This window comes from Mustelus asterias, chromosome 9 (assembly GCF_964213995.1).
Source record: "Mustelus asterias chromosome 9, sMusAst1.hap1.1, whole genome shotgun sequence".
In the NCBI taxonomy this organism is placed as follows: Eukaryota; Metazoa; Chordata; class Chondrichthyes; order Carcharhiniformes; family Triakidae; genus Mustelus; species Mustelus asterias.
In genome coordinates, this window is record NC_135809.1 from 84456851 (window position 1) to 84469761 (window position 12911).

At 47.3% G+C, this 12911-nt stretch overlaps 1 protein-coding gene across 1 annotated transcript in view; it reads left to right on the forward strand.

Moving 5' to 3' along the window:
- trpm5 (transient receptor potential cation channel, subfamily M, member 5) overlaps window positions 1-12911 on the forward strand; it is a 128828-nt gene that overhangs the window by 58511 nt on the left and 57406 nt on the right. The window contains 2 exon segments of the mRNA XM_078221371.1: window positions 5378-5442; window positions 11362-11547. Coding sequence (XP_078077497.1) covers window positions 5378-5442; window positions 11362-11547 — 251 coding nt within the window.

The following is a 12911-nucleotide window of genomic DNA, read 5'->3' on the forward strand; positions in this document are numbered from 1 at the left end:
ACCAGCAGGGAACATAAAGCTGGGAGCCTCTTGCCCTCTCTAAATCTTTTCATTGAGAACTGCTGACATCAGCTGCCTCAGTGTTTCTGATGCTCTCATTCACTTAAAACTATCTTCCTCCAAATTCTCTTCCTCAGCATTCTCTCATCTCAAATTAAACCTAACATTATCATCAAACCTGCTGTCATGAATGGTGCTGCTGTTGCTTGGAGAACTGACCTCTATCTATCGCAGGCTGGATGGCTACTCTCTGATACTTCCTCCTATCTCTCCTGGGAGCATTTACCCACCACCAAACATCAAACCATCATTTCCAAAACTGTCAATGGCCTCATCTCTGGAGATCTTCCCTCCATGGCCCCCAATCTCAGCATTCCCCAAAGGTAAACAGCCCACTTCTACCTCCATCCCAAAACACACGAGCAGGACTCTCCCGACACATCGCATCAGCCTGATCTTAACCCACAGAATTGGTTTCTTCCTACCCCAACTTTTCCCCCCTTTGCTACATTCGCAACACGCTGAGGTCTTAAGTTATTTCAGCAATTTCCTGTCCATATAACTATGTTCATTGTATCATGGGCATCCAATCCTTCTGCACCTCCCTCCCACTACATGGTCTGAGGGCTCTCTGCTTATTCCGTGAATCGAGGTCCAACAAGTCTCCATTCACCACCAACCCCCTACATCTGGCTGATCTTGTTCTCACATTAGATAACATCTGCTTTAACTCTCACTTCTTCCAAATAAACAAGGTTGCTTCGGGTTTGCATCCTAGCTGTATCTACCTTCTTGTAGGATTTTATGGGATATTCCTAGTTCCAGCCCTACTCTGGCCCTTTCCCTCACCTCTTTATCCAGTACACTAATGACTGTATTGATGCTATTTCTTGTTCTCGCCCTGAACTGGATGAAAAATTTCATTGACTTTGCTTCCAATTTCCACTCTTCTGTCAACTTCTCATGGTCCACCTTGACCTCTTCCCTTCCTTGACTTCTCTGTCTCCATTACCAGGGACAGGCTATTGCCCAACGTTCATTACAAGCACACAGCCTCCCACAGCTACCTTGATTCGGGTCACTGTCTGTGTGAAGTTTGCACATTCTCCCCGTGTCTGCGTGGGTTTCCTCCGGGTGTTCTGGTTTCCTCACACAGTCCAAAGATGTGTGGGTTAGGTTGATTGGCCATGCTAAATTGACCCTAGAGTCAGGGGGATTATATGTGGCGTTATGGGAATAGGGCCTGGGTGGCATTGTTGTCGGTACAGACTCGATGGGCCAAATGACCTCCTTCTGCACTGTAGGGATTCTATGATATATGACTGCACTTCCACACACCACACATCCTTTAAGCACTCTATTTCTATTCTCCCAGTTTAATCTTCTCCATTACATTGGTTTGAATTATGCTATGTTCCATACCAGTGCTTCTGATACATCTTCCAACAGGAAAGACCATAAACCTGAAACACTGCCATCTTTCCAAGGGCAATTAGGGATAGGCAATAAATGTTGGCCTTGCCAGCGACATCCGTACCTTGTGAAAGACTATATATTAAAGAAAACTCTCCATTCAATTTTCCGCTCCATCCCGCCAGCGTGGTCTTCTGGCCCCTCCGATGGGGGCATCCCCTCCAGTGGAGCGGCTGGCAAACAACGCAAATGCCGTTGACAAGGGCGGGACTGGAAGATCCCGCCACTAGCCAATGGTGAGCTGCCTCGATTGCCGGGAAATGCATAATGCGGAGGAAACTCCTCTGTTCCTCTTGCCAGTCTTACTGAGTATCTCCAGCATTTTATATTTTTAAATTGGAGGGATTTTAAATGCTGTGGAATGAAACCCTTGACAATCGGTAGATTTTCAGCTGGAGAAACCATTCAATTATCAATTTGTCTCAGGGGGATGTAAAGTTAGGGCGGCTCAGTGGTTAGCACTGCTGCCTCACAGCACCAGGGACCTGGGTTCAGTTCTGCCCTTGAGTGACTGTCTGTGTGGAGTTTGCACATTCTCCTCGTGTCTGTGTGGGTTTTCTCCAGGTGCTCCGGTTTCCTCCCACAGTCCAACGATGTGTGGGTTAGGTTGATTGGCCATGCTAAATTGACTCTTGGGGCCCGATTTTACCATTTTCTTTCTAAGTGCCGAATCTGGGCGTAGTACAGATCCGACTTAGAAATCTGCTTTCAGGCGCCCCCATACGCTCGCAGCCATCTCCAGTCCCATTCGTGCTGTGGGCGGGGCTTAGCACGGCCAGAACGATCGGAGCTCTGAACTGCGCATGCGCAGTTAGAAAAAAGTTGGAAAAAGCGCATCTGCGTCAGATCGCTCCCGAGCCGCAGAAAGCGGAGAAAGCGGCCCAGGAGCGAAAAGCGGGAGCGAGGGTGTATCTCGGGGGGGGGGGGGGGGGGAGGAGGCGGGTAAGCTGTATTTGGGGGGGGGGGGCAGATGGATCTCTGGTGGGGGGGGCAGGGGGGTCCGCTGCCACCATGCGGGTAATTGGTGGGGGGAAGGGGGGCAGGGGTGGCGATCGGTCTGGGTAGTGGGGGGGTGGATAAGGGGGGCAGTGATGTGTGTGGGTAGTGAGGGGGTTGGATAAGGGACACACACACATCATTGCCCCCCTTATCCATCCCCCCACTACCCAGACCGATCGCCACCCCTGCCCCCCTTCCCCCCCCACCGATCACCTGCAGAGTGGCAGCAGACCCCCCTGCCCCCTCCACCAGAGATCCATCTGCCCCCCCCCCCACCAGAGATCCATCTGCCCCCCCCCCACCAGAGATCCATCTGCCCCCCCCAACCAGAGATCCATCTGTCCCCCCCCCCCACCCCCCCGAGATACATCTTACCCACCTCCCTCCTTTCCCCCCCCCACCCCAGAGAATGGTCTGGCCTCACTCCCCCTCCCCTCCAGAAGAACAGAAGGGCTCTGTATTGGGACCTCTGCTGTTTGTGATTTATATAAATGATCTGGAAGAAGGTGTAACTGGGGTGATCAGTAAGTTTGCAGACGACACGAAAATGGCTGGACTTGCAGATAGTGAGGAACATTGTCAGAGGCTACAGAAGGATATAGATAGGCTGGAAATTTGGGCAAAGAAATGGCAGATGGAGTTCAATCCTAATAAATGCGAAGTGATGCATTTTGGTAGAACTAACGTAGGGGGAGCTATACGATAAATGGCAGAACCATAAAGGGTGTAGATACGCAGAGGGACCTGGGTGTACAAGTCCACAGATCCTTGAAGGTGACGTCACAGGTGGAGAAGGTGGTGAAGAAGGCATATGGCATGCTTGCCTTTATAGGACGGGGCATAGAGTATAAAAGTTGGGGTCTGATGTTGCAGATGTATAGAACGTTGGTTCAGCCGCATTTGGAATACTGCGCCCAGTTCTGGTCGCCACACTACCAGAAGGATGTGGAGGCTTTAGAGACAGTGCAGAGGAGGTTGACCAGGATGTTGCCTGGTATGGAGGGGCTTAGTTATGAGGAGAGATTGGGTAAACTGGAGTTGTTCTCACTGGAAAGACGGAGGATGAGGGGTGACCTAATAGAGGTGTATAAAATTATGAAAGGCATAGATAGGGTGAACGGTGGGAAGCTTTTTCCCAGGTCGGTGGTGACGTTCACGTGGGGTCATAGGTTCAAGGTGAGGGGGGGGAGGTTTAACACGGATATCAGAAGGATGTATTTTATACAGAGGGCGGTGGGGGCCTGGAATGCGCTGCCGGGCAAGGTGGTGGAGGCGGGCACACTGGGAACGTTTAAGACTTATCTAAATAGCCACATGAACGGAGTGGGAACGGAGGGATACAAAAGAATGGTCTAGTTTGAACCAGGGAGCGGCGTGGGCTTGGAGGGCCGAAGGGCCTTTTCCTGTGCTGTATTGTTCTTTGTTAACATCTGGACCGCCTCCCCCCACCACCAGGCAACGATCAGCCCTCCCCCGCCCCCCCCCGCCCCCACCACCAGGCAACGATTGCCACCCCCCCCCCCCCCGCCAGAGATACATCTGACCCGCCTCCTCCTCCTCCCCCCCAACCAGAGAACGATCTGACCCGCCTCCCTCCTCCCCCCCCACCACTGATCCGAGTCAGAGAGCCGTTGGAAACACTGAACGCGCTCTTCAGAGGCTGGAGCACCCGACTCAGACTTTTATTTAGCAGGTCCCTAAAAGCACGGTTCCGGATTGGTAAACGCAGCGGTAAAGGGGGAAATGCTGATAGAGTTGGGCGGGCAGTTCATTAATTCACTTTAAATGCATGCAAATGCATTTAAATCGTCGTTGCGCTCGATTTGGGTGCGGAACGGATCCCCACCATTCGCGGGTCTCGGTAAAGTGGCGATCTGCGCGGGGGTGGGTGCAGACCGCGATAAAGGCCTCACGCCCAACTTTACCATGATTTCCCACCCGAAAATGGGCGTAAATTGTTGGTAAAATCTGGCCCTTAGTGTCAGGGGGTATATATGTGAGGTTACAGGGATAAGGCTTGGATGGGATTGTACTCGGTGGAGGCCGAATGGCCTCCTTCAGCACTGTCAGCATTCTATGGGAAGATCCAAAGGCACTATTTTAAAGAACAGCAAAGTTCTCCCTAGTGCCTGGACCAATAATGATCTCTCAACCAATATCACCTTCACAGATTATTTGGTCATTTGGGACTAGTGTATATAAGTTGGCTGTAATGTTTCCGACATGACAACTGATCATACTTGTATATCACTGCATTTGCTGTAAAGAGCTTTGTGTGTCTTCAATTCCTGAAAATGCTCTTTAAATGCAAGCGTTTCTTTCTTCCTTGCCTTGGCTTTGTCTTCAATAGAAGTGAAAATTATTCAGTTTCTATAAAGGATTGCCATTTTTCAATGCTAGTTTTAATGCCGAGATGGAAAGTTGAAAATCTAGCCACTGATGTCTAAAAGACGTTCTTGCAGCAAGTTCAACACAGTCAAGTCATATTTCTGTTTTCTCTGTGACAATCCTTGTGCCTTCTCTGTCAATTTAGTGGCACGGGTCCACTCGGACCTCAGGAAAAGTTCCTTTCAGACAGGACTCTAACCATGGGCAGAGAACAGACTTTAATCTGTGACAATGTTCTTATCCAGGCAACACGCACATACATATTGCAATACAAAAGAAGCAATACCTGACCTTTGAATTGTTGCCCAGCCTCTAAAGCTGTGTCAACTTAGATGTAAAAAAATACCGAAAGTGGACACGGATGGAAGGGTGCAGCTATTACTACCCAAAGAGGCATTGTGTCATGAATCCTATTGAAGATATTTGGTTGTTTTATTATAAATGATTTCCCTCTTGATGAAAACACAGCATTGAGAGTTGTGCAGTGTGCTTTAAAGGCTGCTTTTGTCTTTTGCAGGAACGGGCAGTATTGAAATCCCTGTGCTGTGTGTTCTTGTCCATGGCCGTCCAGAGGTGTTGCAGGTAACAATCTATTTGTCTGACTGGCTGCTGTACAGAATGCTGGTTTTGTAACACACAAAAATTTCAACTCCCTGAGGGATATGGCACAAAGAACAGCTTTCATTAAATTATTTTTGAAGTGTATACCAATCAATTCCAATTGGCCATAGTGTAAATTAGATGTCGTGTGATAAGTTTATAATTTGTTCATCTATGATAGGCCCCTTGTCCAATGGGAAAATAAACTCAGGTCAATTAACCTTAAAGATAGAATGCATGTGATCATCATCCATGGTTTTGTATTGGTTAAGAATCTTAACCTGGTAGAAAGTTGACATATTAAAGGAGAGTTGTACTGGAAGTCCATAGCAGACTTTCTCCTTTATTCCATGTACAATCTCAAAAATCTGAACCTGCTACCCCCATCCTGGCAAGGAGACTGACTATTCACAGTGGTTAGCACTGCTGCCTCACAGTGCCAGGCATACGGGTTCGATTCCAGCCTCGGGTGACTTTCTGTTTGGAGTTTGCATATTCTCCCCGTGTCTGCGTCAATTTCCTCCCACAGTCCAAAAATGTGCGGGTTAGGTTGATTTGCCATGGTAAATTCTCCCTTAGTGTCAGGGGGTAAACAGGGTAAATACGTGGAATTATGGGGATAGGGCCTGGGTGGGATTGTTGTCAAAGCATGCTCAATGGACCGAATGGCCTCCTTATGCACTGTAAGGATTCTATTGATTCTAGGTTCTACACATCTTAAAAGAACATATTGAGTGAGCAACTACCAAAACCTATAGGATCTTCATAAACAGAGGTATTGAGTACAATAACAAGGAACCTATATAAAGCTCTGGTTAGATCACAATGAGAGTATTCTATCCAGTTCTGATCACCACACCTGTGTGGATTGTTGTTGGTGCAGGCTCAATGGGCCAAATTGCCAACTATTACACTGTAGGGATTCTATGGTTCAATGCACAGTGGCTGCAGTGTGTACCATCTACAAAATGCACTGCAGCAACTTGTCAAAGCTTTTTAGGCAGCACCTCCCAAATATGTAACCTCTACCATCTAGAAGGTCAAGGACAACAGATACTTTGGAACAGCACTGCCTGCAGGTTCCCCTCCAAGCCACACACCATCCTGACTTGGAACTATATTGCCGTTCCTTCACTGTCGCTGGGTCAAAATTCTGAAATGCCATTTCAGGCAGCACTGTGAGAATACTTTCACCACAAAGCCTGCTCATTGTTCCACTGGAGCAAGCAGAGAGGGAGTGATTGGAGGCAGGAGTGCTGGTGAGAGATTGATTGAATTATTTATTTATTTAATTAGTCAGTTAGTGTGTGTTTTTTTTTGGCCTTTACTTTTGTAGCAGTATTTTTCTTAAGTTCAAAGTGAAAACCGGAAGTGGGCTGCTAAGGAGTCTGGGAAGGGTTTTTTAAGCGCGCAAAGTATAAAAGGTAGGCTGCAGTATACAGCGGGCAGCGTCGGGAGCGGGCTGTGGAGTGTGTGGGAAGCAGAGTGTGAGCTATAAGGGTTTTGGCTCACAGGGCTTCAGGGGAAAGGGCGAGCAGGGGTGAGTTTGATTCATTTTTGCTGTTTCTACCTGGTACTGGCAAGGTATCGAGAGGGGATGGGTGTGCAAGCAGTGCTATGTTCCTCTTGCACTATGTTTGAGGTGAGGGACTCCGTCAGTGTCCCTGCTGATTACACCTGTGGGAAGTGCACCCATCTGCAGCTCCTCCAAAACCATGTTAGGGAACTGGAGCTGGAGTTGGATGAACTTAGGATCATTAGGGACGCAGAGGTGGCCATAGACAGAAGCTTTAGGGATACAGTTACTCCGAGGAATGAAAACAGATGGGTGACGGTGAGAGGGGCCGGGAGGAAGCAGTCCGTGCAGGGATCCCCGGTGGTCATTCCCCTTAGCAACAAGTATTCCACTTTGGATACGGTTGAGGGGGACGACATACCAGTGGTGAGCCGCAGTGAGAGGATCTCCAGCACTGTGTCCGTCTCTGTGGCTCGGGAGGGTAAGGGGCAGAGCGGGAGGGCAATAGATATTGGGGACTCGTTAGTTAGAGGGATAGATAGGAGGTTCTGTGGCAGCAAAAGAGACTCACGGATGGTATGTTGCCTACCGGATGCCAAGGTCCGTGACGTCTCAGACCGTGTTTTCCGGATTCTTAAGGGGGAGGGGGAACAGTCACAAGTCATGGTACACATTGGTACCAACGACATAGGTAAGAGAAGGGACGGGGATTTAAAACAGGAATTTCGGGAGCTGGGCTGGAAGCTGAGAGCCAAGACAAAACATGTGGTCATCTCTGGTACGTTGCCGTTGCCACGTGATAGCGAGTTGAGGAGCAGGGAGAGAGTGCAGTTAAACATGTGGTTGCAGGGATGGTGTAGGAGGGAGGGTTTCAGATACGTGGATAATTGGAACACATTCTGGGGAAGGTGGGACCTGTACAAACAGGACGGGGTGCAGCTGAACCAAAGGGGCACCAATATCCTGGGAGGGAAATTTGATACGGCTCTTCAGGGGGGTTTAAACTAATTTGTCAGGGGAGTGGGAAAAGGAGTTGTAGTCCAGAAGTCAGAGAGGGTGGTGCGGTATTGGGGAAGGTATCAGGGTCAAGGGTGGGTACCGGTAGACAGGAAGGTGGGTTGAAGTGTGTCTACTTCAATGCAAGGAGCATCCGGAACAAGGTAGATGAACTTGGGGCGTGGATTGGTACTTGGGACTACGATGTTGTGGCCATTACGGAGACGTGGGTAGAACAAGGACAGGAATGGTTGTTGGACGTTCCGGGGTATAGATGTTTCAGTAAGTGTAGGGAAGCTGGTAAAAGAGGTGGAAGAGTGGCATTGTTAATCAAGGATAGTTTAACAGCTGTGGAAAGGCACTTCGAGGGGGATCTGCACACTGAGGTAATATGGGCTGAGGTTAGAAATAGGAAAGGAGTGGTCACGTTGTTAGGCGTTTACTATAGGCCCCCAAATAGTAATAGAGATGTGGAGGAAGAAATTGCTAAGCAGATTATGGATATGTGTGGGGGTCACAGGGTAGTTGTCATGGGGGACTTTAACTTTCCAAATATTGATTGGAACCTTTGTAGGTCAAATAGTTCGGATGGGGCAGTTTTTGCGCAGTGTGTGCAGGAGGGTTTCCTGACACAATATGTGGATAGGCTGACAAGAGGTGAGGCCACATTGGATTTGGTACTGGGAAATGAACCGGGCCAAGTGTTAGATTTGGTTGTGGGAGAGCACTTTGGAGATAGTGACCACAATTCGGTGTCTTTTGTTATTGCAATGGAGAGGGATAGGGCCATATGGCAGGGCAAGGTTTACAATTGGGGGAGAGGTAACTATGATGCGATTAGGCAAGAATTAGGGGGCATAAGTTAGGAACAGAAACTGTCAGGGAAAGGCGCTAATGAAAAGTGGAACTTTTTCAAGGAACAAATACTGGGTGTCCTTGATAGGTATGTCCCTGTCAGGCAGGGAGGAAATGGCCGAGTGAGGGAACCATGGTTCACGAAAGAGGTGGAATGTCTTGTGAAAAGGAAGAGGGAAGCTTATGTAGGGATGAGGAAACAAGGTTCAGATGGCTCGATTGAGGGTTACAAGTTAGCAAGGAACGAGCTGAAAAAGGGGCTTAGGAGAGCTAGGAGGGGACATGAGAAGTCCTTGGCGGGTCGGATCAAGGAAAACCCCAAGGCTTTTTACTCTTATATGAGGAATAAAAGAATGACCAGGGTGAGGTTAGGGCCGGTCAAGGACAGTAGTGGGAACTTGTGTATGGAGTCAGTAGAGATAGGCGAGGTGATGAATGAATACTTTTCTTCAGTGTTCACCAAGGAGAGGGGCCATGTTTTTGAGGAAGAGAAGATGTTACAGGCTAATGGGCTGGAGGAAATAGATGTTCGGAGGGAGGATGTCCTGGCAGTTTTGAATAAACTGAAGGTCGATAAGTCCCCTGGGCCTGATGAAATATATCCTAGGATTCTTTGGGAGGCAAGGGATGAGATTGCAGAGCCTTTGGCTTTGATCTTTGGGTCCTCACTGTCCACGGGGATGGTGCCAGAGGACTGGAGAATGGCGAATGTTGTTCCTCTGTTTAAGAAAAGGAATAGAAATGACCCTGGTAATTATAGACCGGTTAGTCTTACTTCGGTGGTTGGTAAATTGATGGAAAAGGTCCTTAGGGATGGGATTTACGACCATTTAGAAAGATGCGGATTAATCCGGGATAGTCAGCACGGATTCATGAAGGGCAAGTCGTGCCTCACAAATTTGATTGACTTTTTTGAGGAGGTAACTAAGTGTGTTGATGAAGGTAGGGCAGTTGATGTCATGTACATGGATTTTAGTAAGGCGTTTGATAAGGTCCCCCATGATCGGCTTATGATGAAAGTGAGGAGGTGTGGGATAGAGGGAAAGTTGGCCGATTGAATAGGTAACTGGCTGTCTGATCGAAGACAGAGGGAGGTGGTGGATGGAAAATTTTCGGATTGGAGGCAGGTTGCTAGCGGAGTGCCACAGGGATCAGTGCTTGGTCCTCTGCTCTTTGTGATTTTTATTAATGACGTAGAGGGGGCTGAAGGGTGGATCAGTAAATTTGCGAATGACACCAAGATTGGTGGAGTAGTGGATGAGGTGGAGGGCTGTTGTAGGCTGCAAAGAGACATAGATAGGATGCAAAGCTGGGCTGAAAAATGGCAAATGGAGTTTAACCCTGATAAATGTGAGGTGATTCATTTTGGTAGGACTAATTTAAATGTGGATTACAGGGTCAAAGGTAGGGTTCTGAAGACTGTGGAGGAACATAGAGATCTTGGGGTCCATGTCCACAGATCTCTAAAGGTTGCCACTCAAGTGGATAGAGCTGTGAAGAAGGCCTATAGTGTGTTAGCTTTTATTAACAGGGGGTTGGAGTTTAAGAGCCGTGGGGTTATGCTGCAACTGTACAGGACCTTGGTGAGACCACATTTGGAATATTGTGTGCAGTTCTGGTCACCTCACTATAAGAAGGATGTGGAAGCGCTGGAAAGAGTGCAGAGGAGATTTACCAGGATGCTGCCTGGTTTGGAGGGTAGGTCTTATGAGGAAAGGTTGAGGGAGCTAGGGCTGTTCTCTCTGGAGCGGAGGAGGCTGAGGGGAGACTTAATAGAGGTTTATAAAATGATGAAGGGGATAGATAGAGTGAACGTTCAGAGACTATTTCCTCGGGTGGATGGAGCTAATACAAGGGGGCATAACTATAGGGTTCGTGGTGGGAGATATAGGAAAGATATCAGAGGTAGGTTCTCTACGCAGAGAATGGTTGGGGTGTGGAATGGACTGCCTGCAGTGATAGTGGAGTCAGACACTTTAGGAACATTTAAGCGGTTATTGGATAGGCACATGGAGCACATCAGGTTGATAGGGAGTGGGATAGCTTGATCTTGGTTTCAGATAAAGCTCGGCACAACATCGTGGGCCGAAGGGCCTGTTCTGTGCTGTACTGTTCTATGTTCTATGTGTTAAAGTAGGCAGTTCACTATCACCTTCTCAATGGAAATTATGGATGGGCAGTAAATACTAGTGATGTCCACATCCCAAAAAACGGAAGGCAAGTGGATGTAGAGTGCCTGATGCCGAAGGAATGTATTCCAGTGAACAGACAAAGCATTCAGGAAATGAAGTTTGGAGTACAAATATTGATTTAAAAATGATAAAGAAAACAAGCAACTGAGCACCAACTTTCTGTTGGACTGAGTTTGTTACACAGTACATCACGCTATGGTTCACTTGTGTCGTTACAGCGGTGGGTAATTGATAATTTTCTGTGGCCTTGGAACAGTCATTGAAGATGGATATTCTATAACTGCTGTCAATAAATCAAAAAGCACCAAGTCTTGATAAGTGTGCTTCAACTTTTTTTGACAGAAAATGCATCAAGGGATGGAAAACTCTGTTCCATGGCTGATCCTGGCAGGATCTGGAGGCATTGCTGATGTTATTGCCTCATTGATGCATGAACGTTTGGTTCCAGAGACTGTACAAGAAGAGCTTCAAGAAAAATTCCCCAAAGAAACCTTTTCCATGGGGGATATCCTCAAATGGACCAAACTGGTAAGATTAGCATTGTCACCATGTGCATTGAACACATATTGAAGAAAATCTTCTTTGCCTGTTTTATGGCAGTTCATGTTGAATTATTGTTAGGAACAGCTGCAAGCCATTCCTCAAACCCGGTCTGCTCTTTAATGGCTAATACGTATCTGTATGCCCTGTTTTGATCTGTATCATTTGATACCCATACCTAACAAAAAAATCTATTTATTCGTCTTGGAAATTCTATTTGACCTAGCAATAACAGCCTTTTTGGTGGAGAAAATTCCAGATTTCTACTTGCCTTTGTGTGACAATGTTCGTCCTGATTTCTCTCTCGCATGTTATCATATCATAGAATTCCTACAGTGCAGAAGGAGGCCATTTGGCCCATTGAGCCTGCACCAACAATCCCAGTCTGGCCCTATCCCTGTAACCCCACGTATTTACCCTGTTAATCCTCCAGACACTAAAGGGCAATTTAACATGACCAATCCTCCTAACCCGCACATCTTTGGACTGTGGGAGGAAACTGGAGCACCCAGAGGAAACCCACGCAGACACGGGGAGAATATGCAAACACCACGCAGTCACCCGAAGCTAGACGTCACTTGGAGTACTGTGAGCAGATCTGGGTACCACACCATAGGAAGGATATATTGGCCTTGGAGGGAATGCATTATAGGTTAAAAGAGTGATACCTGGACTTCAGAGATTTAATTATGAGGAGAGATTATACAAATTCGACCTGCTTGCTCTAGAATTTAGAAGGTTAAGGGGTGATCTGATCAAAGTCTTCAAGATATTAACAGGAAAAGACAGGGTAAATAAAGACTATTTCCACTATTTATGTGGTTAGAGATTCTAGAAGTAGGGGGGCATAGTCTAAAAATTAGCACCAGACTGATCAGGAGAGATGTCAGGAAGCTTTTCAACACACAAAGGGTGGTAGAGGTTTGGAACTCTCTTCCACAAACAGTAGTTAATGCGAGATCAGTTGCTATCCTTAAATCTGAGATAGATACATTTTTGTTCAGTAAAGGTATCAAGGGATATGGGCCAAAGGTAAGTATATGGAGTTAGGCCACAGATCAGCCATGATCTCATTAAGTGGCGGAACAGGCTTGATGGGCCGAATGGCCTACTCCTGTTTCTATGTTCGCATGATCTAGTTCTGATTTTAAGATTATGGTCTTTTATTGTTGTTGCTACCCCACCAGAGGCAATAATTTTCCAGTTTCTACCTTATCAAAGGCTTTGAACGTTTTAAACACCCCAGACAAATTACTGCTTAATCTCTCTTACACGGGAATAGGATGAGAGGTCACACGACACCAGGTTATAGACCAACAGACCGATTTGAAATTGTAAGCTTTTGGAATGCT